At 28.8% G+C, this 17,387-nt stretch overlaps 3 protein-coding genes across 3 annotated transcripts; 1 reads left to right on the forward strand and 2 right to left on the reverse strand.

Annotated features, from left to right (window-relative positions):
* Positions 1–19: 19 nt before the first annotated feature.
* Positions 20–4,395, reverse strand: LOC124493204 (uncharacterized). Its single transcript, XM_075729642.1, has 5 exons — positions 2,896–4,395; positions 2,024–2,223; positions 1,266–1,958; positions 1,079–1,195; positions 20–1,023 (listed from the first exon to the last, which is right to left on the reverse strand). Exons 2-5 carry the CDS (start codon positions 2,154–2,156, stop codon positions 197–199), a joined length of 1,770 nt encoding a protein of 589 aa, XP_075585757.1. The 5' UTR covers positions 2,157–2,223; positions 2,896–4,395; the 3' UTR covers positions 20–196.
* A 120-nt stretch (positions 4,396–4,515) lies between these two features.
* Positions 4,516–7,117, reverse strand: LOC124491348 (KIF-binding protein). The gene is made up of 3 exons (XM_047053976.2): positions 6,348–7,117; positions 5,732–6,277; positions 4,516–5,660 (listed from the first exon to the last, which is right to left on the reverse strand). Exons 2-3 carry the CDS (start codon positions 6,148–6,150, stop codon positions 4,739–4,741), a joined length of 1,341 nt encoding a protein of 446 aa, XP_046909932.2. The 5' UTR covers positions 6,151–6,277; positions 6,348–7,117; the 3' UTR covers positions 4,516–4,738.
* A 340-nt stretch (positions 7,118–7,457) lies between these two features.
* Positions 7,458–17,100, forward strand: LOC124492983 (serine/threonine-protein phosphatase PP1-beta catalytic subunit). Its single transcript, XM_047056013.2, has 9 exons — positions 7,458–8,406; positions 8,525–8,687; positions 8,782–9,041; positions 9,128–9,580; positions 11,035–11,166; positions 11,249–11,479; positions 11,555–11,659; positions 11,883–12,241; positions 16,316–17,100. The coding sequence occupies exons 4-9, from the start codon at positions 9,532–9,534 to the stop codon at positions 16,415–16,417; spliced, it is 978 nt and encodes a 325-aa protein (XP_046911969.1). The 5' UTR covers positions 7,458–8,406; positions 8,525–8,687; positions 8,782–9,041; positions 9,128–9,531; the 3' UTR covers positions 16,418–17,100.
* The last annotated feature ends 287 nt before the right edge of the window (positions 17,101–17,387 follow it).

The raw sequence follows: 17,387 nt of genomic DNA on the forward strand, positions 1-17,387 counted from the left end.
AAATTCTTCAAATGACCAGTTCTTTATTTCGTCGTTTTCGAAAAATAAAATTGAAAAAAAAATCATAATTCATTTCAAAAGAAGAAAGAAGAAAAAAAAATTACTATGTAAAAAAAAGGAAACCCCGATCCCGGAAAAATTGTTTGGAAAAAAAATTTTTTTTTGTTTTGTTTTTGATAAAAAAACCGTTTCATGTTTACATTTTGCATGGATTTTGTCGATAAGCCAAATAGAATCCTTTAGCATTGTTAACACTATTCGATACGAATCGTAATTGAAATGGTCCTGGTGTTGAATCCGTTGTCATCAAATAATTTTGATGTAAACGTTTAAGAGAATCTTTACGAAGAATCATTGGTGATGACATCATCCAACGATAACGTCGTGTAAGTACGTCTTTAAATAATTCTACCTGACGATGATGTCGACGAAGTTCTTCCACTTCACCGGATAAATCTGAACCTAAATGTTCCAATAGATCACCATTACGATTATCATGTCCATTTTTACGATTTGGCCGATTTTCACTTATATTTCCTGGTGTTATTAAATCTTCTAACGATGATAATGATGATGATGGTTCCGTTGGTTCAATATTTTCTTTGGCTGAATTATTTGATTGATCATCAAGGGAATCGACAATTTTTGTACAAACTTTTGTTCCGCTTACAATCAGATAATCATCATCACATTGTGTTGTTTGTACTGTTGAATACATTTTTCCTGTTGTCCATCGTCCATAATCATCAGTTTGATGTAATCCAATACGTTTACTAAATTGATTTGATGATAGACCAACAGAGAATGGAAACACGGCACCACTTGGATCAGACATAAATTCATAGGAAATGGAACAGAATCCTGTTTCTTTTCTTATACAAATCATATAATCAACATTGTTTGGATAACCTTCATTTAGAACATTGGATAAATCATTACGATTAGCCAACTCATCAGAATCATAATTAAAACTTTTGATTGTTCCCTGTGTTCCTTCATAGTATTGTAAACAATGTGCTGGAGCTGGAAAAAAAACATTTTGAGTTCTGTTAATTCACCATCATTTTAAATATATTACCACTTTTTCGTGATCCACAATCAATTTGTTCAATGTGAATATCGAATTTTCGTGGATAATCACCACGGAAAACCATATGCAATGTAACCATACCGGATTCATCAACACCAATGTAATCTTTAATTGAAAATGAATAAAAAAAAATTCATTAGAAAGTTAATATCATGTGCATATATGCAACACTTACAATGCTGTCCATTATTATGACCACAAATACGTGGAACAATATTGTTTTCATTCTGGCCAGATATTAAGAATGAATCCTGTGTACAATTTCCTTCAATTGGTTTGGCAATATCAAATTGATCGAATGTTAATTTCAATTGACAAACAGTGTTTGATGAATCAAGTTTTTGGATCTTAGCACGACAAATTCTTTGGCCATCATATGAATAAGGAAAATTTGGATTACGAAAATAAACATGACGTTCACGTATTGTTTGCGAACAGGTCACTTCGAATAGGCAACAAACATGACCATTTTTCGAACCACCACAACGACCCATCGGTATTCCACCTCTTTCAGCACATATGGATGCTTCATAACAAGTTCCTTGCCGTTGATCAGGTGCCATACAACCGTGGCCAATTTCATCCATATAATCATCATCATCTTCTATTTCATTTTTATTGTTATTTAAAATTGTAAAGAATTTTTGTTGATGATGATGTTCACGATTATCTGATACAGATGATGATGATGATGATGATGATGATGGTGCTGATGATAAATGAACATTACTATTATCAGGAAATAATTTTCCAACATTATGTTGATATGGATGAATATCCGATGATTCTTGAAATGAACGACGATTTACGTCAAATCCATTTCCATTTGGATTATATACTGGTTTTGGACGATCCTTATAAATTTGTTCTATAGTGACGGAGAAAACAAAAAACATTAATATTTATCAATTATATCGAATTTTTTTTTCAAACCTGTATCAAGTAAACGTGTACGATGTGATGCAAAACGATTGGCTAGAATTAAATTTGGTCGACATTGGCAAGCCAAAATAAGTAATAGCCAATTGTATGCTTTAAGTATCATTATCCAAGATGAAACTTGCATTTTTATTTCTTGTTTGTTTGTTTGTTGAATTAAATTTTATGGAGAAAAAAAAGATTGTCACCATTCACTTTACACAAATGAATTTGTTGTTCAAATTACAAACCAAAAAAAAAAAAAAAAAAAAATCCCTATGAATCAATTGTTGTTGTGTTCGTGTTATATGATTTGTACGAATTATGATGATAATGCAGAGATGCAGTACCTCTTGCTCTCTCTCATTCTCTTACAATGAAGTAAAAAAAAAAGGAAATTTGAATCAGAGAAACAAAAAATAAAGCCTGGTCGACAATCAATTGCGGCTACAATGATTATGATGATGATGATGAAAAAAATGGACGTGTGCGGTATATTAATATTCACCAGACACCATCAACCAACAACCAACCTACCAACGACGACGACGACCAAATTGAACAAATCATTCACCGACACCGAAAATGTTCTAACTATTCTTCTATTTGTTTCTGTTTCTGTTTTTTTTTGTCTTTACGGTCAATTATATTTATGTACGAGAAAAAAAATTTTGTCGTTTTTTTTCTGGTTTTGTTGGGTAGTTTTAGGTATGGTGTGTGTGTGTGTGTTTGTATTCAAACACAAGCTTGTACAGGATAAAATAGACAAACAAAAAACTAAATTTCAGTGGACATAAACGATAAATCAAATCACTGATAAAATGATAATATCAATAGTGTGTGTGTGTGTGTTCGAAGAATCAATAATTATTTCTTGATACATACACACACACACGTTTACAGAACAACAAAAAGGCGTATCAATATCGATGGACAAAATGATCATTCACCCTAGTATATTAACACCTGTGTGATTCCTATATATCAAAAAAAAAAGAAAACAAAACAAAGAATGAATAATGATGAGAAAAATTCAATTCGATTTTGATTCGATTCGATTGAATGATAAAATTATTAGTATGACAATTCTTCCGGTGTTTTTTTTGTTCGATCTTTGGTGCAAACAGAACAGGTAGACGATATAGGATGAGAACATTGATCGTTGATAATGTCATTCACAAATTATTATTATTATTATCAGAACCGTTTGTAAGGTTTTGTTTTTTTTTACTTCCACCATAACATGATATTACTATTTTTTTTGTTGTTGTTGTTCTGACTGGTTGGGGTAGAATGATTTCACTAAAAAAAATCGTTTTGAAACAATTAATTTTCATTTAGTTAAATGATGATGATGTAGACACGAAAATAATTTTTAAAATGATCAAGATTTATTTATTTGTTGTTTTTTTTGTTTTGTATGAATAAAATTCATTACAAACAACCAAACAACGACGATTGTCATATGATGAATACAACGATGGTCAAAATAGAATGCATGCTGTGACAAATTTTTTTTTTGATTGTTGTTATTGTTGTTGTCTGTAGTTGATAAAAAAAATGAACAAATCTCACGGTAACCAAGAAAAATGAATAAATAAATTTTGATGTGGTTGAAAGATTGACAAGAAATCAAGAATCCAATGCACATATGCATTCATTAATCATAATTCATCAAACAAAAGAATGATTGAAAATGAAAGTCAAAGAACTTTGAAAATATGGAATTTTATTTGGCATCAACTTTGAAAGTTATCATTGAAAAAATATTATTATTATTATCATTGCAAATGCATTCATGCACATATACATAAATATACGAATTATATCGAGACGGTCAAAGTTCATCCAATCAAACACACACACACACACACTTTGTATACAACATTGGTAAACAAAGAAAACGAACAAATTACATTCTAGGCAGCCATTGAAGCAATATTTACAACAAAAAAAAATGAAATAAAACTCGTACAATGTCAGATGCACATCATCACCAAAATCATCATTGAGAATCAAATTTTTAGCCGTTTAAATATGGTCCAAAAAAAAAAAAACAAATTTCAATGAAATTGTTTGCTGTGGTTGTGGTCGAATGAATAAAATTCATGAATGAATAAATAGACATGACAGACATTTGAAATTGAATTATCACAATATCAACAACAACAACAACAACAAAAATCGATGATAATCGTCATGTCCCCCATACATTGTTTCGGTTGGTCGATGTATAGGATTGCCAGACTAAATGAATGTATGAAAATGCTATAAACATTTGTACAAACATAGACACAAATAATGATTTGTAACAAAAGAAAATGCACAAACACCTGACTTTTGGTAGAAAATATTCAATGAATGAATATTTTCTGATGATCTGGTTTTATATATCAAAAACAAAATATTCAATGTTTTTTTTTCGGCCACCAAAACATGACACAATTTAGGACAAATTTGACATCAATTTCGTTGAATAAAAAGATTACAATATTTGGAAATTGTTATTTATTTTGATTAAACGGGTTGATGAATTTATTTTTTGCCTTTTTTTTCGAAAAAATTTTTAAATCAACGAATGAATAATGATTGATTGACTGAATAAATGTTTTTTATTTTGTTTTGTTTAGATTATTGTTGAAAATAAAATGGAATCGGTTGACAATTATGAATGAGTAAATTTTTTGTAGGCCAAATTCCAAATCCATGATAACGATAAACATTTTCTTTTCATTCCATTAATTGAAGTGATTCAATTTTCACCGGTATTAAATCTAGGAATTCCAATAATTGTTGATGAAATTCTCGAAAATATTTTTCACAATGTTCAACATTACGATCTAGATAAGATTTTATTTCCAAATGATATTTTTCACAGATTAACCATAGCCGTTGCTGTTGTTTAACATCAAATTGGACAAATTTTGTATGCATTTTACCAATCATCATATAGGCTAACAATATTGGTTGAACATATTCTTCATCTTTGATTATTTTTGGTAATGGATATAGAATCAATTGATCCACTGTTTCAGGAATTTTTTTCGATTTATCCACATTGAATTCACTAAAAGTACATAAAAATCGATAAAAATAAAGAATCGATCTTGTTGTTAAAACATTAATTTTTTCCATAACATGTACATTTTTTTCATAATCCAATTGTTTTTTCGTATTCATTTCTTCTTGTTCATCAGAAACCATTTCCTTGCCAGCAGAACGGATATCAATATTTTTAATTTCCTGTCGATTTTGTCGATGTTTTTGTACATATTGTTTCATTTTTAATGAAACTTGAGTTACATAAAAATCAGCAATATACATTAATAATTTCCGATGATATTTAATGAAATGATCAGGACTAATTTCTTTAAGTAATCTTTCAAACATATCGATACGTCTTTTGTTCATCTTACAACGAGAATCGATATCCTCAAGAAACGGTATCATCGATCCATAAATGGAACAATGATCGAAACAACAATTTATATGATCCGAACACCTTTCATTAATGGTGAAAAATTTTTTTGCTCGCTCAATGGCATCCAATGCATATTGATATACTATCTTGGCTTGTTTATAATCACAGATTGGAAATCTAGGAAATTGAGCATCAAGTTTTTGCACATCTGGATCGTTGAGAAGAAATTTTCTATTTACAAAATAAATGTATTAAAATTAGTTTAAATTTTTATCATAAACTATTGTTATCAATAAACTTACTTTGGTTGATGATTAGATTCTGGTTGGATTTTATAATCAGATTTTTCCTTCATTTCTTGACTAAAATCGAATAAAAACAGACAATATTTTACTTCGATTATGTCTAAATCGGCATGAGCCTTATTGTAACTATCAGGTTCTTTTTGTTTGATTTGTTCGTCAGTTTCATTCAGAACTTTACGTGCACAAGATATCATATGACTACCTAATTGGAATTGTTTTTTTTCAATATAAAATTGAGACAATGTAGCCATGTTTAATGCCCATTCAATATGATCAACTTTAGTTAATTGTGTATTCAGCAAATGATATTCAAATCGTAATGAATCATAACAATAGCGTGATGCATCTTCGGACATTTCCATTTCTTGATAAAATTGTGCAGCTAGCTCCAATGAGGTAAGAAAAATACTATACATCCGCTTTTGATCATCTTCCAATCCGGTAGGAAAACTATCAATGATTTGTTGCAAAGTTATAATATGATCATCAAGTTTCAATATGTCATCGAATCCTATCACAGCTGGATGTGGATTCTGATTATTCCTGATAATTTAAAATGAAATTTAATTATTAATCTGGATAATCTTAAAAAATTGATTAAAAATATCATTACCATTCATGAAATAATATTTCCACTTGTTCGATATAACATTTAAGAAGTTGAAATTTTTACCGATATTATCAATTAATGTTTGACTAAAGATTTGATTATAGAAATTGATCAAAAGGCTAACGAATGGATTACGCATTGAAGTATCGAATGATGATACTAATTCTGGATCATCGATAACCAAACCAAAATACGGGAATTGTATAAGCAAAAATTTCTTACATTCTTGGAGATGTTTTTTTGCAGTAACAAAATCTCCATGTTCACAATGAATTTTATAAATTTTCAAATGAATATACCATAATAAAAGCCAATAACGATCTGACTTTTGATCATCATCAATATTTTCCGATAGTTTCAATAGATTTTCAAGCGATTTCAAAACTTGACGTTGAGATTTATCTTCCAATAGATTATTGAAAGTTTGTTGGATCGATGAAAGCCAATCGTTGAATGATAAATAATCCATATTATTAAATTCCACAAATAAGGCATTTACGTTATGCAAATCAACAAATTTTTGTCATGTTATTCTTAAAAATAATCAAAACACCATAAACAACGATATAATCGATTGTAACGTTCGTTCCTTTTTTACCACTAATTTTCGTTTTTTTTTTAGTTTCGGTAAACACTAACAACGCAAGCGCAGGTTGAATATTTGAATACTTATTGATTTAGTGTTATTTTATTATCATCGATTTCGGGTATCATTTGAAACCCGGATTCATTTTTAGATTGAGCGATATTCGTTTCGAAGAGAGTGATTTTTGTTGTTCAAATTTTTTGGGTTTTTCATAAAAAAAAAAAATAGTAGCGGCATTCGAGTATTTGATAGCAGCAATAAAATCTGAGAAACAATGAAAAATGGTAGTGGAAAAAAACCACACCTGCTATGTATATATACAAAATAAACAAGACAAATAAAATCGATGCCGCTTTTTTATATTGTTCAATAATCAATACTGCTACCTTACTGATTACATCAATTGATTTCCCTTTCCCATCAAACAATCATCATCAACAACGATGAGCATTTACCACTTCCAAAAAAAAAAATTATACCACACAATAAATAATTTGCCTAAATATATTGAAATCGAATGATTTTCAGGGCACACACACAACACATTTATAGACGTCTATTTCCATGATTTTTTTTTTACTCAATCCTCATCATACACGCAAAAGCATAACATGTTAGACTTGTAACGAATTTTTTTTTACTTGTTTTTTTTTGTTATCCATCCATCCATCTTCAATATAATCGTTGTCGTCGTCGTCGTCGTCTTTGTGTGTGTTTTGTTGTATTTCCGAATATCCGTTTGTATTGCGTGTGTGTGTGTGTTTGGTATTTGAATCGGGTATATTCTTTTCTATCCCTGTTCATTCTGCTATCATCATCATCATCATCATACGAAATAAAGTGTATATTTTCACTTTGCTACGACGACAACGATCATCATCATTGTAAAAAAAAAGATATAAACCAATTTTTTTGTATGAGCATTTTTTTATACTTGTCTGCTATACGTTTTGTGTTTGTATTTGTGTGTGTGTTTGTGTGTGTGTATATTGAATCCTTTACTCCCTAGTATATCTGGTCATCATCATCATCATCATCATCTTTAGTAGAGGAAGCAAAAACTAGAATCAAAATATATTCAAAAAAAAAAATCTATTTTAATCGATAGCTAAATCGAATCGTCAAAAGTGTTTTGGTTGATTATTCTTAATGCCACGGACCAAACTGTAAAAAACATTACTTTCATCTTTTAGTTGATTTTTTTGAAATAGAAAAATCGAAAAAAAAACATTTGATGTTCATATTCAATCACTGTCATTCAATTTATATCAATTCTGTTCACCATAATCTTTGAAATTTATATTTTCATCTTATTCAATTTGAGATATATCCAATATATAGACAGCTCAAAAATCATTATTTTTTTTAGCAACCAGTTCAAGCTAAAACAAAAAAAAATAACATTAATTCATCAACAACTCGATCGAACAGAAGTCATAACAAGTCGAAGAAATAACCACACCACATTCAGTGTTTGTATGTGTTGAATTCTAGCATTGAATCTGGAGAAAAAAATATTACCTCGGCTCATCCAACCTATTTCATTCGTTTAAAATCATCATCTAGTAAAGATATTTTTACTTTTATCTTCCAGTTATTTTGCTTGAATAATTTTTCTACGTCTTCTTGGTGGCTTCCCTTCAAGTATTTTCTACAATATTATAAATCTTGTTTGAAGATTCTTTTCCAAGGCCAAGATCAATTGCTTCGAAAAATTGCGATTTTTTGGGAAATCTGACTCACAATTGATGTAAAAAGTACGCTTGTTTTCAATGTTTTTTGTTGCCTAATTATATTTGTACTTTTTTTTCTCATGTACCGAACTAATCTTTGATTAATCTCATCTTTAAGTATATTTGAGGTTTTCATCCATTTATCGGTGATAATATCGATTAACATACAACAATATTCTAACGCGATAGAAAACAAAGTGATCTCCCCTTTCATCATCATCATCATCATATGCATGTACATATGACAAAATTTGATCGGTGATTTTTGTTGCTAAACAAAACATTGGAAAACCCAATTTTCCATCAAATACACACACACACTTCCCCCTTTTAGTTGCATCTGGTAGTACAAATAACAAACCAGAAATTTTCATTTGGGTAAGTTTTTTTGTTTACTGAATCAATCATGATAAATTGTAAAAAAGCAAAAGTTATAATCTAACGGAAAAAATTCTTCCCTTTAGACATTATCATTTCACTCTTTTTTTCAAATTTTGGGCGTTTATATGAGCATTTTCACTCATTTTTGGTTTTATTGTCGAAATTATCATCTCACATTTATTGATTTATCTTGCTGCAAATTTCAATTGTTTTCATAGTGGAAAAACGAATTCATAAATATATCTTTACAAGATTTTCAATGAAAAAAAAATTTCTCAGCTGAAAGCACAACACGAAACATTCAACATTGTCAACATCAAAAAAGTCTTTATTGTCACTAATTTGTCGTGTCATCTTGTTTAATCAATTATAATAACTTTTTGTGTGAAAAAATAATTTATTTCGATTCATCATCTCTAATTTTTACCACCCTCCAAACAACAACAACAATATAAATTTTTCAACAGTGAACTAATTAATAAATATCATGGCCGATCCATTAAATATTGATAGTATTATATCTCGACTACTAGAAGGTAAGAATTTTTGAAATATAATTTTGAATTTAGAATGATGATGACAGATGGAATCTAATCGATTATATGCAGATTCAATGTCCTTTTTTTTGTCAATTGTGTCGTATTCATGGTTTTCATTTTCAAGTCATTGTGTACAATATCAATCAAACTATAATTAATCATCAATTAAATTTCATATTACATTTGATTTGTTATTCGTGATTATTTCCCTGATAATCACATTTTTTTTTCTTTGTTTTTGTTTCCATGATTTTATTTATTAGTCAGCTTTTGTTGTTTTATTTCATGTTTTGTTTATCCTTTTGTGAACATTTCAACTAAACTAACCATTACATAGCATATAATTCGGTTGCTTGTTATTGTCACCAACATATCGATATCAATTCACTGTATTGCAAGCTATGGTTTTTTTTGGGAAGTAATTGCCTTATTTCTGGTTAATGTTGTGTTTGTGCTGACACATATCTAAACCATATACTAACATTAAAAATCTATATGATGAGGTTTTTGTGATGAAAAAAAAAATCTTTGAATTTCTTTCAACTTATCCGTTCATGATATTATATGATGATGCTGAAGGATAAAACTATCAATATGAAGATGCATTAGTCCAGTTTTATTTTTCAATTATATTGCTGATGATGATATTACTTTTTTGCTATGTCTAAACTTGGATTTCCTGATCATTGAGTTGTGTAAGGATTGTAAAAAAAAATTCAACATCACAATGACGATAATAATTTATAAAATAAAAGACCTTTATTATTGACATTTTATTATAGTTAATGTTTCATTTGATGTGGTAGTCGATAAAATCTCAAAACTTTATGTAAATCTAGGGTTCTGTTTATTTTTTTCTCCTACATTAACAACCATTATCTATGGTTTTTTTATGTCTTTATTATATTGTTGACTTCAATCAATATATATATAGGAAAAAGGTAGTAGGTTTAGGTTTAAATAATAATGTTGGCATTCAGCCACTCAATACATGGTCGATTATTTTTATCCAGGATTATCCATTGACAATCATTGACGTTGTTTTTTGTATACAACAAGGACTTATCCCTCACATAAAATAGTTATCATATGGTAACCAAAAAAAAAAAAAAAAAATTTAGAAAACAAAAGCCTTGTAACGCGTCAATCTTGCCAAACAACAGATTAGTTTATTAACCTCGAGATATAATAAATGTTTTATTTTCTTTATCCAATTTATCAATTTTTAAAAAAACCGAACAATAGCTACTCTATCGTAAATTTCATTTTGTGTAAAAAAAATATCTATCAAGTTTGTATAATCGATCGATATCCTTTAAAACTCTAGGCCAAGCACTATAGACATTTTTTTCTGGTTTTCTGCATTCAATTAATTTGTCTGACGTCTTTTCTTCCGTTTTTGATTGGTTATAATTGAAAACTATCATGTTGTTTTTCATATTCTTATATAGTTCGAGGTTGTCGCCCCGGAAAAGCAGTACAATTGGCAGAAACCGAAGTTCGAGCCCTTTGTCTTAAATCTCGTGAAATATTTCTCTCACAACCAATATTATTAGAATTGGAAGCTCCATTAAAAATTTGTGGTAAGTATTTGAAATTTATCAATGCCCAAATAATAATATCTAAATCTATCTAAAATAATTATAATGGTTTCTATTTCTATAGGTGACATTCATGGTCAATATACAGATTTGTTGCGTTTGTTTGAATATGGTGGATTTCCACCCGAAGCCAACTATCTATTCTTGGGTGATTATGTGGATAGAGGAAAACAATCATTAGAAACCATTTGTCTATTATTGGCCTATAAGATCAAGTATCCAGAAAATTTTTTCCTTCTCCGTGGCAATCATGAATGTGCCAGCATTAATCGTATATATGGCTTCTATGATGAATGTAAGCATTATTATCATCATTATCACCATGAATGATAGTTTCATAATTAATTGTCAACTAATCATTTCGAAATAGGTAAACGAAGATACAATATCAAACTGTGGAAGACCTTTACTGATTGTTTCAACTGTCTCCCAATTGCCGCCATCATTGACGAAAAAATTTTCTGCTGTCATGGAGGTAGGTCCATCAAATCAATGTTTTTAACGTTTCAAACGAGAATATATATTCTAATTATAGTCATTGTCTCCTATAAATGATTGAAAAAGAACATTCTATTAAGCCTAATGATCTCTTTCTAATTAGCTTCGCTCTTGATCATTAACCTTGAACCATTAATATTATGTTCCATGAATATGCATGAGATTAATTTGTTTTCTATTTCTTTCTCTCTCCTGTACAGGTTTATCACCGGATCTTCACTCGATGGAACAGATTCGACGTATAATGCGTCCTACCGATGTACCGGACACTGGGCTACTCTGTGATCTACTATGGTCCGATCCGGACAAAGATGTCCAAGGGTGGGGTGAAAATGATCGTGGTGTTTCATTCACATTTGGAGCGGATGTTGTTACAAAATTTTTGCACAGGCATGATCTTGATCTCATTTGTCGTGCACATCAAGTGGTCGAAGATGGCTATGAATTTTTCGCCAAACGACAATTGGTTACATTATTCTCTGCCCCGAATTATTGTGGTGAATTTGATAACGCTGGCGGTATGATGTCCGTTGATGAAACATTAATGTGTTCCTTCCAAGTATGTATATCGTTTTATTTTCTATTACGTTGTTTGGATTTTTTTGAATTTTTATTTTTCAATTGATTGAGACCAACTTTAGTTCTATGCTAGATAGAAGATTATAAAAAATGCTCATCACATGAGTGACGCAAATAATATTGAAAATAGACATTTTGTCCACTAATTAACATTGAATTTAATTCCTTCATATGAATGTTTTCAATTATTTCTGATGAAAACAAGATGGTACATGTAGTTATTTTCATAGTCATTTCATTTTTGTTTGGAGATTGTACCGACAATTTGACAGGGTTTGTTTTTGCCTAATAATCATTCATCGGAAATAAAACAAAAGCATTCAATTGTGTTATGCTTGATGATTGATTTAGCGATGCTATCAGAATTTTTATTCAAATAGTTTAAGATGTCTATAAAAAAAATTTCCATTTTTTCTCGATCATAAACAAAATGATGATTGATTGATGGATTGAAATGTCTTGGATTGTTTTATGATGCCGATCATAATCTTTTTTGTCCTTGATGGGGAAAAAAAGAAAAACCGACCCAAAATGGAAAATGATCGATTGATCAATCGATGTTTTGTTCATATCGATTGGCAGTTTGGCATATCAAAGAATCGTTGCAATCATGTTTTTTTCCGACAAATTCATTTTGGAGTTTTTGTTTTTGGCTTTTTTTTATATATTCCGCTCATATAAACATTTTATTTTATTTGAATGCTAAAATCTGAATAATTGGATCAAATGTTTAAAATTTTATTCAATTGTAGTAAATTTTGTTTACATTTATAGTATAATTGTAATAAATAACTAGAGCCATACAATCAGAAATTGTCATAGTTATGTTTTTTTTTTGCTTGTTTGTTTCAATATTTTTTATCAACTTTTTTTTGTAAATAGTGGCCTAGTTTTGTTGAAATGAATTGATTCAAAAGATGATGATTGAAATCGGATATTTTTCATTTTCAGAAACACTAACTAGACAAAAATAGAATAAAAATATCAATTCTATTCTATTGTTTGGATATATAGAGTTTTGTATGTGTTTGTTTACTTTATGAATGATGAAAAACTATTCTATTTTATTGGATTTAGTTACGATTATTATTATTATTAATGTGTCTATCTCTTTATGACGCTTGTATATATATATGTTTTCATCATATCTATCTTTGATAATAATAGGACATTGATATATAAGATGATTAATTCAATTGTTATCATTGTTTGTTTGTTTCTGATCTACTATTGTGTTAATATAATGCATTGAAATGAGCGACATACATAAATACATTTTCAATAAATATCAAATAATAAAACATGGCCATATTTCATTGTTAATAATATCAATGCTAATATCACCTCTATGTCTTCTTTTGCGATCTAGAATTCTAGATTCTTACCAATATATAGATGTTTCTTTTTGGAGGAACACATTTCTGTTTTCATTGGTTGGCCGCCGAAGCCAATAATCTTAATTGCTTTTTCTGTTGTTTTTATCCTTTTCTCGAGAAATTTTCTTTTGTCTGATTTAGTTGATTGTTTTGAAATGATTATTATTCTTTTCGGAATTGAACCACAGTCCAATTAGGTTGTTGTTTATTGGCCCTTATTTTAATTTTTTTTTATTTTTTTATTTTTTTTGGTTCCAATTGAATAATTTAATAACCTTGATGTATATATAGAAATAAAGTTTCTACAATATCTTTGAGCGTTTTTCTACTATTTAAGAATTTTTTATTCCATCATATGATGATCATCATCATTGGTATTAATATATTCAATGTAGTCGTTTATCAAAGATCTATGAAGTCGATTATAGTTTGTTAACAGAAAAAAAATGTTAAGTCCTAGTTCATTTGAAAGAGTGTTTAGGGCATTAGTTTTCTGATGAAAAAAAGAAAAATTCAAATACTTTATATTCGTTGCTCTTTTAATAATGATGATGATGATGATGATGATATAAAATGAAATTTAATTTTCATGAATCATTTAGCTGACGTCTAACCAACATTTTTTTTGTTGAAAAAAAATTTGAATAATTTAATAATGACGTTCTGGTGGATGGATTGTTTTGTGTCTACAATGATTATCCGCTGGTTTTTTTTTCTGTCCACCATTTTTTTTTTCATTGTATCCAGTTACAAACTTATCATCTTTTCTATTGTTTGGAAAGAATAACACCTTCATCGTTCATTGTCAGTGATTTTGGTTGAGTATAAAATTCTTTTGTTTCTTGGTTTTCTTGTTTTTTTTCAAGTTTTTTTTTGTGAGTCAAAATATCCATCCTTAATATACAAGATATATATACTGCTGTTGCGTTTCCTTTATTTCAGATAGAAATTACAATGTTCTTCAATCAATTTATCCATAAATCATCGTACCAAAAAGGAAATTCTAATAACAATTTATTTGACTTATATAACAATAGAGAGCTGCTATTCTTCCGACAAAAATGTACGCGTATAATTTTTCAAAATGTCAATGTTTGGGTGGTGATGGTGGTTTAGATTTTTTTTTCATTCATGTTTTTCTTTGTTTGGTTCATACGCGGATTGATTACCTTTTTCTTTGTTATTATTATTATTCAGATAAATTTCTGGTGTATTTTCGGACCGCCGATCCAAAATAATTCTTATCTAGAAATCGAACCCGGATTTTTTTCTTTCTTTCCCATAGAATATTTGGTCTATTTTTCTATTGTGTGGCATGTTTTTTATACAATAATTTGTTGGCTATTGTGTTTTTTTTTCATTTTTTTTATTTTTTGATTCAACAAGGCTATTACGTCAGCCAAACAAGTCACACACACTCATACACACAAACAATATTTCCAATCGGCTACTTATTGGATACAGAATCGAAAAACTAGGCTAATCGTTCATAAAATAATTTTTAGTGTTAAGGACAAAACAAGTGAGCAATTTCGTTTCATGTTTACTATATGTCAATCATGATGAGTGCAGAATCATCGTCTTCTTATTTGTTGTTGCCTTTTCATCATTCGTTATATTGAAAAAGTGGTTTATATTTAGAAATCAATAATAATTCAAGTCAGTCTTTCGGGAGTGTATTGAAGAAGCAATTCTTACATTTAACTTATTTTGAAAAAAATTGACATCGATTAGAGAATTGTCTGTATGTGTTTTGATGCGTTTATTCCTGAATGTTTTCATTTATAATAACGATGATTTGAAAGATGATTATGAAATCATGAAATTATGAATTTAATAATATTCCCATTTTTAATCAAAGATGGGAAGAGAAACCACATTGCCATTAGCGTCAAATAAGAATGGCTAAAATTAGCCACAAATAAAAATAATCATCCTAAAATTGCAATTGACGCCATAGTGTGTGTGTGTGTGTGTGTTTGTGTATGTTTATCTTTTTGTCATGATTATTATCGTGATTTTCTTTTGCCTTTGCATCATCCACATCATCATTCACAGCGATTCTGTTCAATCGTGATGATAAAATCAAGCAGCTGTTACTGAATTGAAATTTTTTTTTTCACTTATTACTTTGAACAAAAATAAATATTAAATGAAAAATAAACGTTGGCGTTACTGGTTGAATAGCAAAAAAGTTTTTCTATTCGTTATGATACCATTATCAATAGAGTGGGGAAAAACCTACATCACAAAACATGAAAAAAATCTATTAATTTTATTTCGATGGTTATTTCTGGTTTTTGTTGTTGTTCACTTTTATTATTATTATTATTATTACTTGACTGTAGGTGGATTAAAAATTCACTTTTTGTCAATTATTGCCACATCTAAATGCTTATATGTGTGTGTTTGTCTATTATCTAATGTTTGTGGAAAATGCCTGTAGTGTTAGATCAATTTAGATGGGAGAAAGTTGGAAAAATGAATTTTTTTCTGGTCTGTTGCTACCCATTTTTTTTATATATAATATAATGATTGATGAATCATTTTTTCTCCTTCTACAAGCATGAACATCTATAAATTATTGTTTTCATTTTTTTTTCAGTCCAGAATCAAGACAATATTTATTAATTTTATCTTTTTCTTTGTTTTTGTTTTATTTTTATTGTTCCAAATAGATATTGAAACCATCAGAAAAGAAAGCCAAATATCAATATGGTGGACTGAATTCTGGTCGTCCGGTGACACCGCCACGAGCACCGGCTATTAAGAAAAAATGAAAAAAAATTTTAAAAAGAAAAATTTATCATCATTCTTATTTGGTTAAACATCATTGGAAAATGGTCGCCCACAAACCCAGATCAAAATTTAACACACACCCACAAACACAATTGAAAAATATCTCAAACTGATAAATTTTCCAATGACAATAATAATCAATATATAATGCAAAATACACATACCTCCATCCTCTCTCAACATATATAACAACATACAACAATACAAGATCCCTTTCAATTCACTCTCAACATCAGCAACAAATACAGAATTTAAATTTATCAATGGCACACCATTATAAGCTACATAACATATTATATACATTTGAAATGACAATGACATCAACAAAACAAAACAAAAAAAAAACAAAAACTTAATTCTAGGAAACTTTAAAAAAACAAACAAACACACAAACACACACACATCATTATAACCCATTATTTGTTCTTTATGATGTTTTTTTTTCATCATTCTCTCTCTCTTTCTCACTCTCTATAATCACATCATTATCATACACACACACACACACACACTAAAAATGTATTTGAAAAATTTAGATTTACATTCACACACACACACACCCTCTCTCTCTCTCTCTCTCTCTATACACACACACAAAAATATTTTTTAAAAAAAATATTAATAAGAATAATAATAATCATTAATAAATTTTTTGTTACATTCATCATCATCATTATCATCATCTTAATATAATTTTCGTATATATTGAAATTACAAAACAAAACAAAAAAAAAACCAACACACAATTTATTATTATATTCGCTAAAAAAAAAAAATTAGTTCGTTTCAAATATGTGTGTATTTAGTGTGATGGAGATGAAAACAAACGAAACAAAACAAACAAAAAATTCTAATTTGTTTCGTTTTTGTTTCTGTACATCATCATCAGCGTCATCTAAAAATTTAAATAATTATTATTCATTACAATTTATACAATTATATTCTCATTGA

The sequence above is a fragment of the Dermatophagoides farinae genome, chromosome 1 (assembly GCF_024713945.1).
Source record: "Dermatophagoides farinae isolate YC_2012a chromosome 1, ASM2471394v1, whole genome shotgun sequence".
Lineage (NCBI taxonomy): Eukaryota > Metazoa > Arthropoda > Arachnida > Sarcoptiformes > Pyroglyphidae > Dermatophagoides > Dermatophagoides farinae.